At 42.3% G+C, this 24,431-nt stretch overlaps 1 protein-coding gene across 3 annotated transcripts in view; it reads left to right on the top strand.

Moving 5' to 3' along the window:
• The window catches only part of CCT6B (chaperonin containing TCP1 subunit 6B), a 26,635-nt gene extending 2,204 nt beyond the window's left edge, over positions 1-24,431 (top strand). Inside the window, exons 3-14 of one of the 3 annotated variants that reach the window (XM_037066527.1) lie at positions 384-518; positions 5,665-5,838; positions 7,427-7,530; positions 13,227-13,337; positions 13,716-13,875; positions 15,657-15,739; positions 16,089-16,185; positions 16,485-16,632; positions 20,514-20,647; positions 22,014-22,116; positions 23,402-23,474; positions 24,235-24,430. In XM_037066527.1, coding sequence (XP_036922422.1) covers positions 384-518; positions 5,665-5,838; positions 7,427-7,530; positions 13,227-13,337; positions 13,716-13,875; positions 15,657-15,739; positions 16,089-16,185; positions 16,485-16,632; positions 20,514-20,647; positions 22,014-22,116; positions 23,402-23,474; positions 24,235-24,307 — 1,395 coding nt within the window. In that variant the 3' untranslated portion in view covers positions 24,308-24,430. Of the gene's footprint in view, positions 1-383; positions 519-5,664; positions 5,839-7,426; positions 7,531-13,226; positions 13,338-13,715; positions 13,876-15,656; positions 15,740-16,088; positions 16,186-16,484; positions 16,633-20,513; positions 20,648-22,013; positions 22,117-23,401; positions 23,475-24,234 lie in introns of all 3 variants that reach the window. The other 2 variants (XM_037066543.1, XM_037066535.1) reach the window with 2 other exon arrangements.

The raw sequence follows: 24,431 nt of genomic DNA, 5'->3' as shown, positions 1-24,431 counted from the left end.
ATAGCTTAGGGATACTTCCAATTTAGTTGCATCTTTTAAAGACACTGCGTTATGTTCTTCATAATCGCAGAGAAGTAAAAAAGCCCTTTGCAATTTCAGTAAATATATTCCTCTTCAGGACTGAAGGATTTAATCTAATTTCGGAAATGTCATTGCATTCTTGAGCAAAGATTCTTTTATAGAATGTTCAGATCTCATTAGTTCTCAACTGTGAACTTTTGGTCTTGACATGTATTAAGTGTTGATATAAAACCTGTGAACTTGTAGAATGAAGCTTATTCAATTTCTTAATTTTTACTGTTGGCGTTTAGGTTATCTTGTTTTTGGCGGACTATTTCTGCATTTCCCTCTGTCTTTTTAAATTGGTTGCTTGCTTTTCCCAGCAAATCCAACACCCGACAGCTTCGCTGATCGCGAAAGCAGCCACGGCCCAGGACGACGTCACAGGAGATGGCACCACTTCCAACGTCCTGCTCATCGGGGAGCTGCTGAAGCAGGCCGATCTGTACATCTCAGAGGTACTGGAGTTCGTAGAGTTCGCATCTCTATGGTGCTTTATTTTGCATGGAAAGTTGACTTTTTTTACACTAGTAAAATGGTTTAGTTTTGGAGGGCAAAGGTTAATATGAAAATATTTTTGACATTATAAATGACAATAATAATGAACTGTTTTAGCCAAACTAATGATTCTTTTATTTGGAATCATATAGCTGTTTTTAAAATTTAAAATTTAAGATATTTAAAAAGATAAAAAATGAGCCATGTACCCATGACTAAAGGCCTAAGAAAGAAAACATCACTGAGAAAGTTGAAAACAAATTATGGTTTAAAAAAATAACTGGGAAAAATTTACTGTTTTTAAAATTAAGCTCACTGAGGTGACACTGTATGTTGCAGGCGTGCGCTTCTACAGTCCGTCACCTGCCTAGTGCCCTGTGTGCCCTCCGCCCCAAGTCCAGTCTCCTGTCGCCACATGTTTGGCCCCCTCCACCCTCTCCCCACCCACCTTTGCCTATGGTGGTCGCCATACTGTTGTCTGTGTCTGTGAGAGTTCTTGTTTTGCTTTGTTTGTTTATTGCTTTCTGTTTTATATCCCACATATGAGTGGAATCATACTTGTCCTTTTCCACCCGACTTGTTTTGCTTAGTAAGGTGCTCTCAAGATCCATCATGTTGCTGCAAATGGCAGTATTTCATCCTTTGTTATGGTGGAGCAGTGTTCATGGTTTGTATCTGCCACCTTCTTTATCCAGTCCCCTCGGGGTCGTGTTCAAGTCTGGGCTGCTGTGAGTAATGCGGCAGTGAACTTGGGGGCATCTGCATGTTTAAGAATGCATGGTTTCAGTGTTCTGGGCAGACACCCAGAAGGGGGATTGCTGGGTCGGATGGAGCATCTGTTCTTAATTGTTGGAGGAGCCTCCATATTGTTTTCCGTAGGGTCTGGACCAGTTTCCGTTCTCACCACATCTTTTCCTCCACGTCTTTCTAACGCACATCACTTCCTGTCTCGGTGATAACAGCCGTTCTGGCAGGTGTGAGGTGGCATCTCACCGTGGTTTTGATTTGCATTTTCCTTACAGCTGGCAATGCTGAGCATCTTTTCGTGTCTCTGGGCTGTTTTTATGTGTTCTTGGGAAAAATGTTCAGGTCCTTTGCCCATTTTTAGTTGGATTGTTTGTCATTTTGTTGTTGAGTTGTGTGAGTTCTTTATATATTTTGGGCAAAGCCCCAAAATATATTTTGCTAGTTTTATATTTGTTAATATAAAATAAAATATATTTTTTATATTTTGCTGGCCCCATATCGGAGGTTTGTTTGCAAACGTCTTCTCGCATTCGGTTCCTTGCCTTTTTGTCTTGTTGGGAGTTTCTTTTCCTGAGCAGAAGCTTTTCAGTTTGATGTGGTCCCATTGATTTATTTTTGCCTTTACTTCCCTTGCCTTTGGGGTCAGGTTCAAAAAAGCCTCTCTGAGTCAAAGGTCTGTAAGTTTAGTGCCTGTGTTTTCTTCTGTATGATTTATTGTTTCAAATCTTATATTTAAGTGTTTAATCCATTTTGAGTTAATTTTTGTGTATGGTGTCAAATAGCAGTCTAGTTTTTCTGTTGCCTGTGGCTTTCCAGTTTTCCCGACACCATTTACTGAAGGCTTTGCTTTTGGAGAGAAATTGCTGAAGGCTTCCTACATTGTGAATTTACCTGCCTTTCTAGTTTTATTTCCCTTACAGACTGTCTGCTGTAGCCAGACTCCTCCATTCTCTAGCCTCTAAAATCATTACAGATATTTCTACCTCTTTGCTTTTGTTCAGCCTGTATTCTTTTCTTGGCCTTACTTCTCTGTCTTCTCTAAGGATTTGAATTATCCTCTCTTTCCAGGAGTATTTCAGCAAAGCACAGCCTGGTCAAAATGGTAAAATGATTACTTCTTTGTGTTTCATTTAGTATTGGGAACTGTCTATTAATTTAGTACCTGCGGCTTATTTCACTAAGGATGCTTTTGCCTGTTAGCAGTAGAAACTTGACTAGAAATCACTTAAACAATAAAGAAATTATCTGCCTCAGCAGGATGTAGAGCGATAAGGCAGCTTCCAGGGCCGGTTGATTAAAACATTCAGTCGGTTATCAAGTACGCGGGTCCCCTCTCTCTTTTAGCTCTCCTACTTATCCTGCTGTTTTCCCATAAGGCTCATTTGCACCCAGACTGTAAGACTGTCAGAGGAAGTCAGGACCACCTTCTCCCCTTAGTGATGCTCGGCAGGAGAGGGAGGGAGGTGCCGTTCACCCCGCTGCGGAGCATAAGACCTCACTTCATGTGATTGGGCCGACACTGGTCTTGTGTCATCCCAGACCAGTCACAATCTTTAGAGGAACTGACTTAATCTAATGGGGAGCCTGCCCCCCCGCCCCGCCCCGAGTTAGGGATAGGGTCAGCTTCCTCTCAAGCACTGGAGGAAGAGGCAGACCTCAACAAATTCGGGCTGGGCTGGGAGGAGAGAAGTTTGGGAAGGGGGGACGCCGGCAGACCTTGACACACCTGTGAAACTGCGTGGCAGTGGAGCAGCAGAGCTAGACGTGGGGTGTCACCTGAACACTGGGGGGGGCGTGTCCTAACCTAGTCTGGGGGGTTGGGAAGCACTTTTTGGAGAAAATAAGGCCTGGGCTCATCCTTTGGATGAGAAGGAGTGAGCCAGGTGAAAGAGCGAGGGGCAAGGAGAATGGCGTTGCAGGAGGAAGGAACGACGTGCGCAGAGGCCGCGAGACGAGGAGCCACACTGTGTGCACAGCTACACAAAGTTTGGTGTTGGTGGAGTCTGAGGTGATGCGGACAGTGGTGAGCAGGCTGGAGAAGCAGGTGGGAGCCAGGTCATGGAGGGCATTTAGCACACCACCCCAGAAGAATGCTGTTTGCATTAACGTACTACTGAGTGAGCCCTGGCTGCTGTGGCTCAGTGGGTTGAGTGCTGGCCTTTGAAGCAGAGGGTCATTGGTTCAGTTCCCAGTCAGGGCACATGCCTGGGCTGTGGACCAGGTCCCCAGTAGGGGGCACGTGAGAGGCAACCACACACTGATGTTTCTCTCCCCGCCTTCCTTTCTAAAAATAAATAAATAAAATCTTTATAAAAATATCTGGGGGACAGTTTTAAGGGAGTCAAGACTGGAGGTTTTTGGAGTAGTCCGGGTGGAGGGTTCAAGGTCCTAGACCGGGGAACGTGCTGACGATGGGTCACAACAGACTCTGAAGTCAGGCCTGTGGGTTTCAGTCCCAGCTCCCCTTCCTAACTGCTGGCTGATCCAGGCAAATGACGTTATTCCCGAGGCCTCAATTTCCTCATCTGTGAAACGGGGGTAATAACGGCAATCCACACCCCACTGTGCCAAGAGGACTGACGTAAACAGTACGTGTAGAGCTCCGTACAGCAGTGCCTGACACAAGTGCTCAGTGCATGTCAACTTTCAGAATTGTTGTAAGACTAGTGTAAAGGAGTGGAGGTCATGAGTTAGACCTAGCTTCAGCTTCAATAATTTTGTGAATTACTTTTCAGAATAAACAATTCTGTTTTTCAAAAAAATACTTTGTTATAATGTCAGACCTATAGAAAAGTTACAGGAATATCCCAAAGAATAACATTTTTCTCAGATAAATAAATGTATATATGTGTGTTTGTACTTGTTGTAATGTACATGTTTTTTTATGAATGGTATAAAATAAGTTGCAGAGGCCCTCGCTGGTAGTTCAGTTGTTAACCAACATGCCAAGGCTGCGGGTTCAATCCCTAGTCAGGGTTGAACGTACACAAATCAACCAATGAATGTATTAGTAAGAAGTGGAACAACAAATCAATTGCATGCTCTCTCTCTCTCATAAAAAACAAAAAAATCTTTTAAAATATTTTACTTATTTACTTGTAGAGAGCGGGGAAGGGAGAGAGGAAAAGAGGGAGAGAAGCATCAGTGTGTGGTTGCCTCTCACATGCCCCCTGCCCCCACCTGGCTCCGCAACCCAGGCACGTGCCCTGACTAGGAATCGAACCAGTGACCCTTTGATTCACAGGCCGGCGCTCAATCCACTGAGCCACACCAGTCAGGGCAATTAATAAAATTTTTAAAAAAGTAAGTTGGAGCCCTGGCTGGTGTAGCTCAGTGGATTGAATGTGGGCCTGCAAACCAAGGGATAACGGTTCGATTCCCAGTCAGGGCACATGCCTGGGTTGCAGGCCAGTTCCCAGCAGGGGACTCATGAGAGGCAACCATACATTGATATTTCTCTCCTTCTCTCCTTCCCTTCCCCTCTAAAGATAAATAAATAAAATCTTTTTTAAAAAAGAGTAAGTTGGAGATACAACAATCTAAATATTTCAGTGCATATTTCCTAAAACCAGGTAATTCTCTTCTATAATTCAGTCTAGTGGTCAAAACCAGGAAATTGATATTAACACTGACACATTGATGCAGATTTTATTCAGATTTCATCACTTGTCCCAATAGTGTCCTTTACAGCAGAAGGAAATCCAAGTTCAAGCATTACTTTCAGCCGTCACGTCTCTAGTCTCCTTTATGTTGGGCCATTGTTCGTGTTTCACGACAGCGTTATTTCTGTAGTACAGGCCAGTTAGTTTGTAGAAAGTCCCTTGGGTTGGATTGGCTTCCTCAGATGGGACTCGGGTGATACGCTTTCGGCGGGAGTGCTATGTCAGCGCCGTAGTGTCCCTGTGCATCGTATCTCAAGGCACGTGTCCGTTTGTCCCGTTACCGTGATGCTAACTAACCTCGAGCACTGAATGAAGGTGCTGCCTGTCTGCCAGTTTCCTCCAAGGCTGTGGTGATTCTTTGCCTCTGCGGTGAGAGGACTTCCGTGCCCATTCCGAGGGCACCGCGGGGCAACAGGGCCATGGTTCTCAGACCAAACCCAGAGAACTTACGTCGTTTTCTTCGTTCTTAGAATTTTTCTGTGAGTTTGAGATTGTAATGAAAAATGAAAAATTGTAAGACTGTTATGAAAAACGAAGCAATGAAAAATTGCTTTATAAATTACATACATACACTTATATTTAGTGGCATTGATGTGAGTGATACTCCTTTTTTTAGATATCCCTGCTAGTAGGAGAGGATGGTTACTTTTACTTTGCGTGATTCACTTTATAATTTAGTTTTATGTTGTTTTACTAGGGCCTGCACCCTAGAATAATAGCGGAAGGATTTGAAGCTGCAAAGAAAAAAGCACTTGAAGTTTTGGAAGAAATTAAAGTGAAAAAAGAGATGAAAAGAGACTTCCTCTTAGATGTGGCTCGCACATCTCTGCAAACTAAAGTTCATGCTAAACTGGCTGATGTGTTAACAGAGGTCTGTGATTAAATTGACGTATTTAGAAAGAGTATAGCTTGACATACGATTTTTTTCCTATAAGATAATCAACTATTGCGTGTGGTTCTTTGGAACGTAAAATAAATCATAAAATACGTAAGATGAACAGATGTTTCTAGGCTTGCTTACTGACTAGATTTGATTTGTCAGAACAGTAGGTACAGTTTTTTACGGAAGTGTCACATGGGGGTGATGTACTGGTCTCTTCAACCTAGAGGGCCGTGTGCACCGTGCGAGGTGACATGTGGGGGAGCTGGGTGGGCGGTGTGCTGTGCGTTGGGGGACCACTTCGGAGCAGCGCGGTGGTTCTTTCAGTCCTCACGCCTGGGCAGGGCACGTTTGTTTTGTCACTTCTACACGTAGAATGTGGGTGCTATAAGGACAAGATCGGGGATTTTGGGAAGCCTGTATCGGGGAGCTGCAGTCTGGTGGTAGCACTGCTGCTTAGCTTTGTGGTTTCTGAAACTTGAATGTATCAATGTATCAGGAGTGCTGAGTTCCTAACCACATTCTTAAGACAGTGACATGTAAATCAGGGTGCTGTCATGCTGATTTACTTTGAGAAACGTAAACACCAAGTGGGTTGGACACCTGAGCCATTTCTGGGCAATTCTCCTTACCTGTAGGAGAAGCTGGTTGGGAGAGCAGATTAAAAGCAGGCAGTTTCATGCGGAGCAGAGCCCAGCAAAGCCTCTGCTGCGTTTCCTGCTTTGGGAACCCGGGAACCAAGTGGCTCAGGGCCCTCATGCCCTCTGCTCAGAGCCCCACTCTCTCCCGGGGTTACACCAACGCTGGGACTCTCCTTACCCAGGATGTTCTCATCATTCCCTAGTGGGCTCCAAAGCCAAATATTTTGTTACATTAAGTAAACTTTTCTGAGATACTGTTGTTGCTTTATTTATATTTTAGGGTGGTTGTGCTATTGCACTTAATTTCTGTAGTCATTTTTGTATTGCTTTCTGGGCTAAGTAGCATTGTGTTATACTTCTCAGGTTGCTTATCCCTGGGGACATTTGGCAGAGTAAGTGAGGCACATCCCTCTGGAGTGTCAGTTTTTACTTTAGGATTTCTGGGGAAAAGCATTATTTCCACATTAAACCACACACGTGTATTTAATGGTACGACACAAGACTGGTGACTTTCCTGTTGTTACAGCAGGTGTGAGCACTACCCCTCTGCTGGGTCTCCGCCTCGTCTCCGAAGGCGTCCTCGGTGGGGAAGTTGGCCAGGGTCGCTGTAGTGGCAGGAGCAGTGGCCTGGCGGTTCCAGAGGCCTGGATTCTAGTTCTGGTCCTGCTACTGCTGGCTAGACCTTGTTTTAAGACTGTGACTCTTTAAAGTCTTGTATCAGTTTTCCTATCTGTGAAAGAAAGGGTTTGTACCTACAGATCCCTGAAGGCCCCTGGGCTGTAATGACACATCCAGTGACCAACTGGCACTTTTCGGCCTGGCCCTGTGTTTGGGAACCTCAGGCCCTTTGTCTGCTTAGTCTGGTGATAGATTACTTGGGCCAGTGGGTTTTTTCAGTAGCCCGAATAATTCCCTGTTCCCATTCACTTCCCTTTCAGGCCGTGGTGGACTCTGTTTTGGCTGTTAGGAGACCAGGGCACCCTATTGACCTCTTCATGGTGGAGATCATGGAGATGAAGCACAAATCAGACACAGACACAAAGTAAGTCACATAAATTCTGGCGAGAGGTAGACTCTAGACTATTTGGCTATCTTCAGATATTCTTTCATTAATTTCATTAGTTACTCATTAACATATGTTAATTGGATCCTTACCAGAGCCAGTCCTTGTTTTAGGTACTAGAAGTGAAAAGTAGACAAAACAGAATTTCTCCAAGAAGCTTACATTTCTAGTCGGAGATAGTAAACAAACTAGTGGTAACAAATGCTATGAGGAGGCTGGAGCACCTGTGTATGTGGGCGTGTGCACGGTTCCATTGACACGAAACTGAACTAGAGAACTAGGGGTCTCTGAAGAAATAGGGGAGCCAGTCCTGTGAGCAGCGGGAAGAGGGGTCTGCTAGGCAGAGGCAGCAACAGCTGCAGAGGCCCTGCCCGAGGCAGACACGTGCTGGGCTGTTACCTCGTGTCTAGAGCGGAGTCAGGGGAAAGTGGAGGTGAGAGGTCAGTAAGAGGGGCCGTGCGCTTAGCGTCACCTGCACGTGCACGCGCTCAGAGTAGGCGCCTCGTGCTGATTTGGGACTTCACTCGTTTAGAGTGTTCTGTCACGGAAGGTCCGAAACACGCATAACAGTCAAGAGAAGGGAAGAGTGAACTCACGTACCTGTCCTTCATCTTGTATCCGTTTCAGTGTGTAGCTAATCTAGCTCATCTTATTTCCCTTTATATGTTCCTTTTCCTTTCCCTGTCCCAAACTTGGATTATTTTGAAGCCAATCCAGATATCATATTTCATCAGTAAATATATGTGTGTATATTTTTAGTTATTTATAGAGGGTCTGTTTGGTTCTTTCTTAAATTTGCCATGTCACTGTTTGTGGTTTCCCATTCCCTGCATATCTTCTCAAACTTAGGTTTTATTTCTTTAAGCATATAGTTCATGTCTGCTAATTACAGTATTTAAAGTCTGCCTTGTCTACTTATGGTGTTTATTGTGTTTTGCTGGTTCTTACTCACCACACTTTGTTTCTGTATGTGCCATTCATTGTGTTTGAAAAAAGTCTTTGTAGAAACAGTTTGCGGCCTAGGAGGCGGGTGCTTTCGGAGCAGAGGAGCCGCGTTTGAGGCTGCGGGGGCTCCGGGACTGCTTTAAACCAAACCCACCGCTCGAGGCTCCTTGGGAATATCCGGTGGTGGTGGGTTCTGACGGCCAGTCCACGTGAGGGCTGCTTGCTTCTTCTTGTCCTTCTGATTTCTGCCCTGAGTATATGACCCACTGGGTTCCCACGGGAGGAGGACCTTCTGGGAGACTGCACCTTGGGTGAACTCTGACCTCTCAATTCTGTTCCCTTCTCCGTGAGAGGCCATTGAAACCCAAGTTCAGATTTGCCTGAACTGTCAAGCGACCTTATGATGAGATCCCAAAGTTCTCTAAGGGTTTCTGTTTTCTTTTCAGTTTTGAAAGGAAAATTACTTGTAGCTCATCACTAGCATATAGCTTTCTGGTATTTTAGAGGGTTTTTGTTTTGTTTTGTTTTGTTTTGTTGTTTTTAACCCAGTATTGTTTTCTGCAGTAGGAATGGTCCGAATCAGCCCACCACTGCTGAGGGCAGCGCGTTTCCGACTTCCGTTTCCGAAGGACCCTATGGCTGTTGTGCAGAGTGCGCTGTGGGGTCATGTGGGGTTGCCGGGACAGAGGCCAGGAACCAGGGAGGGCTCCTCTGCGATGTATGTGCGAAATGAAAATGGTTTAGGTCAGGATGTTTTTAGAGAGAAGGACCAAGAGGATTTTTAAAAATATATTTTTATTGATTATACCATTACAGTTGTTCTATTCCCCCCTTCATTCCCCTCCACCCGCACCCTCCCTCCCCCACCATTGCCCCCCCCTTAGTTTATAACCACGTGTCTCAAGTTCTTTAGATTCTATATTTCCCCTACTATTCTTGCCCTCCCCCCTATCTATTTTCTACCTACCGTCTATGCTATTTTCTGTACCTTCTCCCCCCTTCTCCTCCTCCCACTCCCCTGTTGCTAACCCTCCATGTGTTCTTCATTTCTATGGTTCCACTCCTGATCTAGCTGTCCTCTTGGTTTGCTTTTGTTTTAGGTGTGGTTGTTAATAACTGTGAGTTTGCTGTCCTTTCACTGTTCATATTTTTCATCTTCTTTTTCTTATATAAGTCCCTTTAGCATTTCATATAATAAGGGCTTGGTGATGATGAACTCCTTGAACTTGACCTTATCTGAGAAGCACTTTATCTGTCCTTCCATTCTAAATGAAAGTTTTGCTGGATAAAGCAATCTTGGCTGTAGGTCTTTGGATTTCATGACTTGGAATACTTCTTTCCAGCCCCTTCTTGCCTGTAAGGTCTCTTTTGAGAAATCCGCTGACAGTCTGATGGGTACTCCTTTGTAGGTGACTGTCCCCTTATCCCTTGCTGCTTCTAGGATTCTCTCCTTCATTTTAGTCTTGGCTAATGTAATTATGATGTGCCTTGGTGTGTTCCTTCTTGGGTCCAACTTCTTTGGGACTCTCTGAGCTTCCTGGATTTCCTGGAAGTCTATTTCCTTTGCCAGACTGGGGAAGTTCTCCTTTATTATTTGTTCAAATAAGTTTTCCACTCGTGGCTGTTTCTTTCCCCCTTCTGGTACCCCTATAATCCAGATGTTGGAACGTTTAAAGATGTCCTGGAGGTTCCTAAGCCTCTCTTCATTTTTTTGAATTCTCATTTCTTCATTCCTTTCTGGTCGGGTGTTTTGTTCTTCCTTCTGGTCCATTCCATTGCTTTGAGTCCTAGTTTCCTTTCCATCGCTATTGGTATCCTGGACATCTCCCTTCATTTCAATTAGTTTAGCCTTCATATATTCCTCTAATTTGTGACTATAATCAACGAGTTCTGTGAGCATCCTGATAAATAGTGTCTTGAATTGTGCTTCTGAGAGGCTGGCAATCTCTCGGTTGCTTAGAGTTATTGGCTCTGGGACTTTGAGTTCTTCTTGAGCCATCTTTTGGCCTGTTCGTGCCTGTTACGTATGAGGAGCAGAGCCCTAGGTGTTCATCAGAGCAGGGCAACTAAGTCGCTGGGTTGTGATGCTGTATGTGGGGGCGGGGTCAAAGAGGAGCAATGGTGTCCCGTCTGCTGCCTCCCACTGCCGCCACCACAGGTGCGGCAGCTGCCACTGTCACTGTCACTGGGGCCCGCGAGTTTTGTCCCACTGCACACGAGTGTGCCACTGCCCTCAGCCCTCGCCCCCTGGGGCCTGCGTGGTCCGTCTCACTGTGCATGAATGTGCGACCGCGGTCAGTCTGCCCTACACCCTGACTGGGTCTGGGCCACTTGCGCGCCTAGGTCTGGGGATCTTTCCTGCCCGACCCTGCTCTGCTGCTGGCTCCGCCCCTCTTACCATCCTGGTTGAATGGTTCGTTGTTGTTGGACTTCTGTATAATTCAATTTTCTGTTCTTCGGCTGTGTCTTTGTTCTCCAAACCTTTGTTGTATTCAAAATTGGTTGTGGGAGAAGGCACAGTGCTTCCACCTATGCCTCCATCTTGGCAGAAGTCCCCAAGAGGATTTCTTAATGTTTTGACACAGAATGTGACAGGAACAGAGGAGTCAGCGATGTCTTTACAGGAGCAGCTGGAAAGGCGGAGGTGCCGTTTCCCGGGATGGAGAAGACTGGGCGGAGCAGGGGTGGGGGGTGTTGTGTGTTGGGGGCCCGGTAGGGATCTCTGTGAAGAGGCTGGGTGCAGAGTTGGAGAAACGTGTCTGCGGTTCAGAACGGTGATCTGGACTGGAATACGCGTTTGGGAGTCAGTCGGTGAGTGGGTGACGTAAAGCTACGAGAGTCGATGAGGTCATCTGGCAGTAAATGCAGGTAGAGGAAGAAGCGGTGTTAAGGACTGGGAACTTTGGGAAGCCCCACTGTCTAGAATTGGAAAGACAAGGAGCGTTCAGCACAGGAGACTGAGAAGGGGCAGTCAGTGCGGTGGAGGGAGAGCCGAGAGAGGGGGCATTTCAACAGGGAGAGAATAATCAGCTGTGGTACACGCTGCAGGAATTTCGAGCAAATTATTGTGAACTGAGAATTAACTGTTAGATTTGGAAAACACTTGTGGGTCTTTGGGGTATCTTTAATGAGAGCTGATTCAGTAAAGGGGTGGGTGTGAATATCAGATTGAAGGTGGGCTCACGAGAGAATGGTTTGGGAAGAAGTGAGGGTGCAAATGGAGACGACTCGGGAGTTCCGCTATAAAAGCCGGCAGAGAACTGGTGGTGTGGCTTGGAGGGAACGTGAGGATGGGGCTGAGCAGAAAGACTCCTTTGTTTTAAAGATGGGCCTTATTATGGCAGGTGTGTATCCTGAGGGGAAGGCTCCTGTAGGCAGAAAGACTTGATGCGGGGGCCAGGGAGCAGTGCAGGAGCGGATGGGGAAGTGGGGCGTGGTGGACAGGAGGGGGTTAACCTCCGAGAGCTAACCTTCGGACAGGTCATTGTCAGTTAACAGCGTGTTTGGGTTCAAGTGCAGACGGTTTGGTAGAGGTAGTAATGGCACAGCATTTCACTTTTTCTTAAAGAAACCAGGTCATTTGCTGAGAGTGGGGGAAGGGGAGAGTGAAGGAGCCTCGAAGAGTGAAGAATATTGAACATGTAGTTTGCTCGTTTCTTCCTAAATAAAACAGCATCATGTTAAGTTGGGAGTTAGGAGTAATCTAGTTACATCAAAACTTCAAAAACTTCTTTATAATTATATTTAACTGTTTGGAAATTATTTCCTTAGTGCATAACAAATATTGGTTATGAAAGATTCGTAAGTAGAAATGACATCCCCTCATTGGGCATAAATGAATTTTTAAAGAGTTATAGAGATATTCACTCTTGAAGGGACATTTGGAAAAGAGGAAAAAAGATCCCCCCAACATTATCTATATTTTTATATTCCTAACCACTCAAGCATAATCCTACCCTTTTACTTTCCTTTCACATTTTTTCTTTTCAATGCCCAGGTGCTATTTTTTAAGAAATTATCACCTGAGGATATGTTTATTCTTTTAGAGAGAGAGGAAATGAGAGAGAGAGAGATACAGAGAGAGAGAGATAGACAGATACATTGACGTAAGAGAGAAGCGTGGATTGGTTGCCTCCTGTGTGCACCCCAACCAGGAAATGAACCCACGACCTTTTGGCGTACAGGACGGTGCTCCGACCAGTTTAGCCCCTGGGTAGGGCAAGGTGCTTGTCCTGTTTTAAAGGATAGCTGTCGTCATGTTTTATGTGCAGTTCGTCACTGAGTGCTTATCAGCTACCCCTGTAAATGTTTTTCTGTGCTGTTACGTAGTCTTCGTGACTGAAAGAGCGGGCCATTATTTGCTGAACAATGCTTCATTGTTGGACATCTAGCTTAACATTTTAGTTGTTTCACATAATTATTTTGAACAAATGTTCCTAAGAAACTCATTGTGTGCCTACCTTTTATTACTTGATCAGCTGTGTCATTTGTTTGAGCACATAATTTAGAGGGTAATTCTGGGTTGATTTCACTGAGACTTTAACAGTCACAGTGTGTTAGAGCAAGTTATCATTTCTAATTTTACTAATTATGTGTTAGGGTTCAAGTTGGTGCAAGGAAACAGTGTGTGGCCTGGCAGTTGTGTTGCGACTTTACAGAGTGTGATTCTGATTGTTTACCAAGTTTTAGAGTGTATACTCAAAGAAAGAAACATTACATGTTTTTAATAGGTTGATAAGAGGATTAGTTTTGGATCATGGTGCCCGCCATCCAGAAATGAAGAAGCGAGTAGAAGATGCATTTATCCTTACTTGCAATGTATCACTAGAATATGAAAAAACGTATGTAGGTCATTTACTCTAGCTTTTGTTTTGTTTTGTTTTGTAAGATTTTATTCATTTTTATAGAGGGGAAAGGAGGGAGGAAGAGGGTGAGAAGCATCACTGTGTAGCTGCCTCTCACATGCCCCCCACTGGAGACCTGGCCTGCAACCCAGGCGTGTGCCCTGACTGGGAATTGAACCGGTGACCCTTTGGTTGGCAGGCCAGCATTCAATTCACTGAGCCACACCAGCTAGGTCTACTCTTTATAACTTTTGAAATTGTCTTTTTCTAAAAGTGTTTTAAAATTTTTCTTTTCTCTCAAATGTTTAGTGTAAACATCTAACTTTTCCTGTTCCTCTCACTACCTTTACTAGCTTGTTTTTATTAATCTTTTAGAGAGGTAAGCTCTGGTTTCTTTTACAAGACTGCAGAAGAAAAAGAGAACTTGGTAAGAGCTGAAAGAAAATTTATTGACGATAAAGTCCAAAAAATAATAGACCTGAAAGGCAAAGTCTGTACTCAGTCCAACAGAGGATTTGTTGTCATTAATCAAAAGGTGAGAAAAAAGTTTAGATTTTAACTGTTTGTAAATGGTTCTTCATTCTTTTTTAAAAATTCTTATTCAAGTACAGTTTTTTGTTTTATATTCCCTGCCCTGTGTTTTTCTTTTTAAAAAAAATATTTTATGTGTTAATTTTTAGACAGAGGGAAAGGGAGGAAGAGAAACATCAGTGTGTGGTTGCCTCTTGCACGCCTCCTCGTGGGGCCCTGGCCCACAACCCAGGCCTGTGCCCGGACTGGGAATTGAACCAGCGATCTTTCAGTTTGCAGGTCAGCGCTCAGTCCACTGAGCCACGGCAGCCAGCACTCTTAATTGTTTTTCCGAGTGTGGTCTATGGACCCCCAGGAGTCCTTAAGACCATTTCAGGGAGTTTATGAGGTCAAAACTATTTTCATAGTATTCATAATAATGCTTTTTACCTTGCACTGACGTTTGCACTGATGAAGCAGGAGCAGTGGTAGGCAGACTGGCGGGCGCCTCGGCACAGGTGAAAGCAGCCGCGCCAGCCGTGCTGGTGGCCCTCGTGCTCGGGATCGTCACTCGGGCGCACACGGGCTGTTGGAGGGAAAAGGCAGGCGCCTTTAAGGGTGTGTCAATGCCGTGGCGAAACTTACTGATGTTATTCAATGTTGGCCCTTAGATAATTCCTCGTGACAAAACGTGAAGTAAGCACGCGCAGTGTATCAAAATGCGTCTCGAAGGAAGCTCTTGTGTAGTTGTGTTTTAAGCTCAACTGGCCACTTCTTTCATGCAATGCCATTTTTACTTGAAAGAGTGACTGACAGACAAACTATATTTATACGTGGGTACTTGGTAGGTTCTTGTCAAAAATGAGACATCTATCTTGTCACTTCAAGGCAAACTGCTGACAGTATTTGTTGCCAATGATAGCATTTAAGCCTTCAAACAAAAATTAGAATTTTGGAAAACTTGTATCTGCCACTGTGAGTTTGATAGCTTTCCAATATTTACAAGATTTTTCTGGTGTTATTAGTGATGATATTAGCAAAGGTGATATTTTTGATATTGTATAACTATAAAATGTGTCAACATTTGGGAGCTCTAGGCAGAGCTTACTGCCTAGAGCAGTAAGTAATGGTTTACTTAGTGAACCATTATTTTCTAAAGGCCTTAAAAATGCATGATTTTTCAAAATATGCACAAGTAAATAATTCAAAGTGCAAGGTGGACAAATGGATTTTAACGTGAGAGAGTGTGGAAAGGTTATTGATATGGTTCCATAGTCCACATTGAAACTAACCACTTGTTGAATTTTCCTATCGAAGAAGAATATCTGCATTTATCTGAAAAGGCCTTTAAAATATTCCTCTCTTTTCTAGTACGTGTTTCTGTGAGGCTAGGCTTTCTTCTTATACTTTAGCCAAACCAACATATTTCACCAAATGGAATGCAGAAGCGGATAGGAGGCTCCGCTGCCTGCTCTTCAGACAGACATTAGAAAGATTTAAAAATGTAAAACAGTGACTCCGCTACTCTCACTGTGTTTTTTGTTTAAAAAAAAACTATTGCAAACTTTCATTTAAATGTTATTTATGTTAACATAAATGTATTTCTTACTATATTAAATGGATTGGTAAATATTAAATTCTTCCATTTTAATTTACAATATGACAAATATTACAGATACAGCTCATATAAACAAAAGCTCTTTGGGCTCTTTAATTTTTAAGTGTGTGAAACTGTGCTGAGATCAAAAAGTCCTAGAACTACTGGCTTCAAACATGCTGGTAACTTCTGTATTAATCTGGTTGTAGGGGATCGATCCGTTTTCCTTAGACACGCTTGCACAACACGGCATAGTGGCTCTTCGCAGAGCCAAACGAAGGAATATGGAAAGGTAAGCGCGCAGATGATTATGTGTGCTAGGTTTATTCAGAGTAAATGGAAATTATCCCGTATGTATTCCTTTTAGCTCATATGTAGGCATTGTTGAGCAAAATAGTAGCATACAAATTTCAAATTTTGTTTTTAATTTCAGTGAATAGTGAAACTGTTAAACATCAAGATTAACCTACCTCAGACCTTTCTTGGAATACAAGGAAGGTTTTCATCTTCTTAAAACAGATTTTAAAAGCAATATAATCCAGTGGCGATGTAGTCTTGTGTGTTAGGTATCCTTTCCCCTTTAAGAGATTGTTTTTGTGTTTTCTGTAACCGAAGCTGTGTTGGCATCTCTGCGATTTCAGACTCTCTCTTGCTTGCGGTGGGGTAGCGGTGAACTCCCTGGAAGACCTCAGCATAGATTGCCTGGGACACGCTGGGCTTGTGTATGAACACGTGTTAGTGAGTATTTCTGGGGGTGGTGGTTATAAAGTGGGTAGTAAAACACTTTTAAATACTAAACCTTTTAATTTAGGCTGTACATTTTGAGGTCTGAATAATCCACAGGATAGATTTTACAGTTTGTTTACCCAAATGTTTGCTAAGAGTTCAAATATAACTTAACTGCTTTGAACGTGTATTTAGTTATGCTTGACAAGAAAAATCCATGTGAAGATTGGGTTCTAATACTATAAACTGAAGGTCTTGACTGCCTAATGACAATACGTATGAAAGTAATGTCCTCTTGTATTATCCTTTAGGGTGAAGAGAAGTTCACTTTTATTGAGGACTGTGTGAACCCTCGCTCTGTCACCTTGGTGGTCAAGGGACCGAACAAGCACACTCTGACACAGATCAAAGACGCCGTGAGGGACGGGCTTCGTGCCGTCAAAAACGCCATTGAGGATGGTAGGTTCTTTCTGTGATGGATATGACCCTTCCGTACTTTTAAAGTGGTATTAAATCTCTTATGGTATGTATAGTACTTTAAAAGGTATTAATGGTAACTGTTCTCTCATTTCACTTTGGACAGTTTATAGTTTGGATTGTGAATGTTTTTCCCTTTGGGATATTCTTAATAGTATGTTGCTTTTTAAATTATATTCTGTTTATAAAGTGAAAAAACACTCCATTTAATACTATAGTATCAATTTTCATTTTTAAAACCATGGAAAGCTTTTACTACTTAGAACTTAGTCCATTAGCTCAGTTGCAATATAAAGTATATGTTTGTCTAACTGCTGCGCTAGTACAAAATAATACTGAATGTAAACTGTAATTGTCAAAACTAAAAAAGATTGGGGAAGAATATCAACATGTATCATTTATTTATACTTTATAAACTGCTTCCTTCTGAAAGGAGTTAGGATAGATAATTCAGGAAAGCACACGTGTTGAAAGTAGAATGACGAGCACATGGAAAGATGCGCAGTCTCCTTCGTCATTAGGGAAACGAAGATCAAAACCATGAAGAGAGAGCACTGCACGTTAGGGTGGCTGTCGTCGGAGAGCTGGGCGATGTAATGTGGGAGTCCTCATATACAGGGCCCGCACAGATAACTCCCCCTTTTGTTACACTCTTCAGCATGTAATTCTGTAACATAACAATATCACACCCGAGCAAACCATATGACATTGTAGGTGGAGTGTTCAAATTAAAACTGCAAGTTATTGCACTTATATTATTGCCCTACAAACCACACTCAGGCAGGTGTTACTTCTGCTGATCCCTGTATACAGTTGCCGGTGGGAACTGTTGGAAAACAGGCAGTTCCTCAGCAAGTTACAGATTTACTGTCTGACCCAGCAGACCAACTCTCAGGTACACACAAGAGTTGGAAACATGTGCCCACACAAAGAACCTGTACACTAACATTCACAATAGCACTATTCATTGTAACCAAATAGTGTGATCCATCCAAATATCCATTAGCTGATGAATGGATGAACGAAAGGTGGTATGTCCATTCAGTGGAGTATTACTCAACCACGAAAAGGAATGAATACTGATGTATGGTACAACACGATGACTTTCGAAACATTATGCTAAGAGTCTAGACACAAAAGGCTATATATTATGTGACTTTATTTCTATGAAGTCAACAGGAGAGGCAAAGCCATGTGGACAGAAAGTTGGTTAGTGGTTACCAGGGGCTGGGGAAGAGGGAAGTAGGGAATGAATGCTCATGGGTACAGAGTCTTTTTTTTAATGTTTTGGAATTAGATAGGGGTTGCACAACCATGGGATATACTAAAAACTACTGTAAACTATAAGTTTAAAAGGCTGAATTTTATTGTGTGTGAATTATATCTTGAAAAAATTGAGTAATAAACTTTATAAACAGGAGGCCAGATTTATTTAATAAGTAAAAAGATAGATGTGAAATAATGGTAAAATGAAAGCTGAAATGGAAAATTGGAACCTAGGAAAAAAGAATTTAAATGCTGTGTAGCAAACATAATAGTCACTATAAATATTTAAGCTGCTAGAATATAAAAGGATATAATCAGTTACGTAGGTTTCATTATTGAAAAGGAGAAAACACATCGGTTCCTATGTTGAAAAAATATGGGTTCGCTATAAGGGTCACTGCCTTTTTTTTGTAGTCATTTTTAAAAAGCTAGCAGTATTTTTACAACAAGATCAACATACATGATTTAGGCATGTAGCCTTTGGTAGTTTACCTGATTCTTAGAATTTACACAAAAAAATGAATTGGCTAATTTTAAAAAATGCCTTCAAACACTTAGTTTTTAATAAATATTTTTTGAAGATTTAGTTACTTATTTTTAGAGAGAGGGAAGGGACGGAGAAAGAGGGAAAGAAACATAAATGTGTGGTTGCCTCTTGCGCACCCCCTAGTGGCGACCTGGCCCACGACCCAGGCATATGCCCTGACTGGGAATTGAACCCGTAAGCATTTGGTTTGATACCCAGTCCACTGAGCCACACCAGCCAGGGCTGCTTTCATTAAAAAGACTGTCCTTTCACCCACAGAGCTGCCTTTGTGTCTTAGTTGAAAATCAGCTGTCCGTATTTATTGAGTTTTTTTTCTGAGTTCTTCACTGTTCCATTGATGTTTGTCTTTCTCAGTGTTAACATCATACTGTCTTGATTACTGTCACTTTTTGTTTTGAAATCAGTAATGTTAAGCCTTTAATTTTATTTTTTTCAAGTTATTTTGGTTCTTTTAAATCTTTTGCATTTTCATAGGAATTTTAGAATCAGCTTGTCAGTTTCTACCAAAAAGACTGCTAGGGTTTTGATTGGATTTTCACTCAACCTGTAGATCGGTTTGGGAATAACTGATATCTTAACATTACTGAGTCATGGTATAGCTGTATTTATTTGGGCCTTCTTGAACCTATTTCAATAGTATTTTATAACTTTTAGCATATGAGTCTTATACATCTTTTTTTTCAGGTTTAGCCTATATCATGATTTTTTGTTCTATTGTACATAGTATTTATAAAATTTCAATTTCTGATTATTAGTTGTTAACATATAGAAACTTTGCCAATCCCTGAGGTAGGTTTTCAAGTTTAATGGCATAAAGTTGCCCACAATATTCCTTTATTATTCTTATAATACCTGTAAAATCTGTAGTGAGATTACCTTTTTCATTTCTGACATTGGTCATTTTTATTTCATTGATTTCCACTCTGATCTTTACTGTTTTCTATGTATTAGGTTTAGTTTGCCCTTCTTTTTTCCTTTTAATAAGGTAGAAGCTGAGGCCATTGGCTTGAGACCCTTTTTATTTTCTAACGTAGGCGTTCAGAGATAAAAATTTCTCTTCAGGTTCTGCCTCAGTAGCATCCCACAAACTTAGATATGCTGCATTTTCCCCGGGGAGTGGGATCAGGAAATTTTCAAAATTAGGGATAATGTCCTATTTCTTAAGCTGGGTGGTAGGTAGATGAGTGCATTCATTTGTACATTTATTCTTTATCCCTTATACATATAAGTATTTTTGTGTGTATTTAATACTTAATAAGGACCTTTTAAAAAGTGTCAGAGGGAGGTGAGGATGTAGTGGCCGATGCACAGACAAGTCTTTTGAGCAGAGAAAGGGGATGGTCATTAAAACATAGTGTGGGGGGAAGGGGAGATCTGTGAGTGTGTGTTGTTTTGTTTTAAAGATGGAGGATTCCAAAGCAAGTTTTTGTAAAGAGCCATGAACTTTATAAAATCATACGAACAGGAATAAATGTCATATCCTGATACAAAAATGTGTTTAACTAGGGCTTTTGCCTTAGAGTAATAAGAACAGCTAGTCCCCGCCCCCCCCCCCCACCAGGGAGCAGTCTGAGTGCTGCAGAGTACAGAGAACGGATACGTCATTGAATCCAGAGAATTGCCTGTGAAAAACAAATTGCCTCCCCAAAACCGGGGCCTAATTGTCTCACCCCCCTCAAATTTCCAAGTTAGATATTGCATTTAGTTACCTGCCACTGTAGGTTATAAATAACTACACTGTAAGTGTAGTCATAAAGGAGTATGGTGAAGGTAGAGGAAATGTCTACTTTTATTTGCCGGGGGATAAACAATGAAATCAGCTATTTGTAGCCAGTTTCTACCATGCTCAATTATTTAATGTTGTATAACTTCAGGGTGCTTCATAAGACATCTGAGCAATCGCTGAGCTATGCAACTTATTTTATTTCTGTGTATATTTAAATATATTTTAGATGTAGACGAGATAATAAAACACACTCGAATAGCTAGCTGCATTTTTCTCCAGTTTTTCTGTGTGGTGTGTTTTGCCCATCGTTCCCCGCCCACCCAGGTTGCGTGCTTCCAGGAGCGGGTGCCATGGAAGTGGCAATGGCCGAAGCCCTCAGTGCGCACAAGCACAGTGTGAGAGGAAGAGCTCGTCTTGGAGTCCAAGCTTTTGCTGACGCCTTACTCATTATTCCTAAGGTACCACTAACCGAATGGCCCAAGAACAGCTGGTTAGACATAAGGTGTTTAATTATGAATTGCTGATATCGTCTAGCAGTTAACAGAGTAGAGGACAGATTTTTATTTGCATTTCCTAACGTAGTTTTGTCTAAGATATTTTACAGCAGGGAAACTTTTGGAATAACAGCTCAGAATCCTTGTAGCCATGGAACGAAATAGCCAAATTACCTCCTTGCTTTATTCTCTGAATTCCAAAGTTGAAGTAACTCCAAAAGTTTTCTTTAAACATGCTTCTTGATTAACTACTTATAATGAAAAATTTTAGGATTTAAGATTTAATTAGATTTTGATGTAGACCTTTATTTTGTTGCTGGTATCTAAAGTATTATCACTTTAAATGGTGCAAAGTGAGAACTTCAGGCTATTTAACACTCCTAAATACTAGCTTGCATTTCATTATCATCGTAATTCCTAGAAAAGAAGAGCAACCAGATTTTTTTCATGTATCAGCAGAAGGACAGAGATCTACCATTTCTTTTCCTTTGCCTTAATCTGGTTGTGAACCACTTAGAAATGCAGAAAAACTGTTTCAAATATGCTGTTAACCATGAATTAAAACATTACTAGTAATGCTAGTCTCTTTGATAATTACTTATCAAAGTCTCTTTGATAATTACTTTAAAATTACTCATGATTTGTAGAATCTTTCTGATTCAGAAATCTGTTTTTTTCCTTTGCTCAAAGCAGCAAAGTCAATAAGTAATGATCTTAGAGTTGACACAGACTGGTAAACCTAGTATGCATTGGTCATACCTTTTTACTCATCAGCGGTTGGTTGGGGCCGCATGCAAATAAACCTATTTTGGAGAGCAGGTTAAACCTGGTTCATAGAGCAGGTTAAATCTGGTTCGGAGAGCAGGTATCTCTGTCCCTGTTGTCACAGGTTGTGGCTCTCCTCATGTTGATGAAGGGAACAAAGATGCTGCAAATATTTTTTTCTTTTTGCAAGTGCCCAGAAAAAAATTGGAAGACATGTGGCTAGAGGGACTAGAAGAAACAAGAATACCATTCTACTTCCTTTCATGTTTTTTTAAAAATCTTTTGCAAGGAGGGAAATTAATTGAATGGGGTGGACATGGGGCAACTCTAATGCCCCCTCAGGATCTATGTGATATGCATAGGGAAAGTATTTAAGTAGATATAAAAATGCTAGTATAGAAAATAATAATTTTAGATTAGGAATGAAATTCTTCCAAAGGAGGTGATTAGTATATAGTGAATGTGTCTTCACAAGACTAGAAAGCAGCGCCTTCTTCATACTCTGCATTCAGATGCATGTGGAGGTATTCTACGTATATACTTATTATTCCTTTCCTTTCTGAAGGTTCTTGCTCAGAATTCTGGTTATGACCTGCAGGAAACACTAGTGAAAATTCAGTCTGAGCATTTAGAATCCAAACAACCCATTGGCATCAACTTGAATACAGGTAAGGAAGGGAAGACAAATGAGCTGCTTAATAGAGAAAAAGGGTATAGTATAGTGACCCAGAACTTACAGGAAGTGGGTGGGGATTTTGGATTTTAATATTTAAAATTTGTGTGCCTTTTAGTTTACTTTTGCTAAGTGTTTGTTCATTTAAGAAGTAGTCACTGAACACTTGTTTGACTCTCGGGATTCACACAGAACAAAACAGCAGAAATCACTGCCCTTGTGAGCTCATGTTGTAGTGGGGGGGGCGGACAATAAAGAATAACCTTAATAAATACGTTTGTTAGCATTTTTTAAAGTAATGCATTCTCTGAAAAGTAAAATAACAGTGTAAGGGTGATTGTGAATGCTAGCTCACGAGGGTGGGGAGGAAGTTCCAGTTTAAAGAGGATGGTCAGGGCAGGCCACTGGGAATGAGGACTGCGAACTTGCCTATTGAAAAAGGAAGTTGGGGGGCGTTAGCCATGTGGGGCAATCGCGGGAAGATGCTAGGGAGAGGGAACGACCCCATGGAAAAGTCACTGTCCGATAATTCTGAGCAGGAGGAAGGAGGTGAGGGAGGTAGCAGGAGGTCAGACTATACAGGCAGACGGGCCAGTCTGAGGGCTTTGGCTTTACCGTAGAGGAGAGGGGGCAATTCGGAGCGGAGGGTGACACGGACTAATTAAAGGATCACCGGCTACTCTGTGCAGAGGAGTTAACTGAGCAACTAGAAGGGTGGGATTGCCGTCGGAGGAGCCTGGGCAGGTTTTGTGGGGGGTGGTGATCAGCACTGAGCTAGGGCAGAGTATGTGTGAAGTAGTGCAGACTTCCAAGTAAAATAGAGGGTTGGACATCCGAGTCTGGAGCTCAAGAAGGAGCTCTGGGTTGGAGATAAAAACCTGAGAGCCATCAGGGTGTAGATGGTTTAGCTTGAGAGACTGGCTGAGGTCACCCAGGCTGAGAGTGAGGGAAGAGTCCAGGACCGAGCCACCAGATGCTGCAGCAGGAGGAGCTCAGTGGGGAGGAGGAAGGACCAGCAAAGCAGACGGAAAAGGAGCTGCGAGAATGTGCTGTCCCTGGAGACGGGTGGGGGAAGGATAGTCGGGAGGCCGTGATCCACTGTGGTAAGTGCTGCAGACGGGTGAGGCCTGAGAGTCGCCCATTGGGTTTGACAGAGTGGGGTCGGTGGTGATCGTGATGATGGTGGTTTTGGTGGTATCTTAGCTGTTGTTAGAATATGCAACAAATATTAACAATGTATCAACACATGGTATTCAAGTAGTGTGTTTTTTACTTTGTAGGTGAGCCAATGGTAGCCGCAGATGCAGGAGTTTGGGATAATTATTGTGTGAAAAAACAACTACTTCACTCTTGGTAAGTTTGCATTAATAAAAGAGAAAGACTAAAGATAAATAAATAAAAAACATCTTAAAAAATAAAATAAAAGAGAAAGACTTTTGGGGACATTTTTTTCCTATTGTTTTTGCCACCCTAGAGTGGAAAAATGGTTAAATGTGGGAAAAGGCGTGGTTTTTTTTTTTTTAAGATTTTATTTATTTACCTTTGGAGGGGAAGGGAATGAGAGAGGGAGAGAAATATCAATGTGTGGTTGCCTCTCGTGCGTCCCCTGCTGGGAACTGGCCTGCAACCCAGGCACGTGCCCTGACTGGGAATCGAACCGCAGTTGTTTGGTTCGAAGGCCCGCGCTCAATTCACTGAGCTACACCAGCCAGGGCTAGTATTGAGTTATTACAACTGGCTTCTGTCATTTTACGGTCCCTTTAATGTTTTAATTCTAGGAGTGTAAGCTTTAGGAAATGTTATTCTTTCTGTTTATTTGAGGAGAAGGGGAAGAAAGGACTGTCCTGAAATAGTACTTACTGCATGCATAGAGGGAAAAATCAAATGATGTGCTAAAAACGAGGTCAGTTTTGCTGGAAAATACAATCAGGCCTCCACTTTATCAGCAAAAGAAATGATAATACAAAGGTGCTGTTTGCACTTAAAATACGTGTCTCATAAAACCTCGCAACATCATTGAAGAACGAAGTACCCGTGGAAGGTGGAGATCACTGTGGGGAAAAGATGAGAGCGAGTGGGCGGGCTTTACTCACCCTGTCGTCTTCTTCTTCAGCACGGTGATTGCTGCGAACATCCTCCTGGTCGACGAAATCATGCGGGCTGGTATGTCTTCTCTCAAAGGGTGACTGAGTTCAAAATCAATTCTTGTAGAAGCTGAAATTCAGCACAGCTTATAAACAACTATCATTATACGGTCTGAGCTGTTCTTAATACTTAACAATAAAAGCAGTTTATATTTGTTGGTCTCAG

Source organism: Sturnira hondurensis, unplaced genomic scaffold, assembly GCF_014824575.4.
Source record: "Sturnira hondurensis isolate 20B ecotype Veracruz unplaced genomic scaffold, ASM1482457v3 Scaffold0001221, whole genome shotgun sequence".
Classification (NCBI taxonomy): Eukaryota; Metazoa; Chordata; class Mammalia; order Chiroptera; family Phyllostomidae; genus Sturnira; species Sturnira hondurensis.
This window is presented reverse-complemented; position numbering and strand designations above follow the sequence as displayed.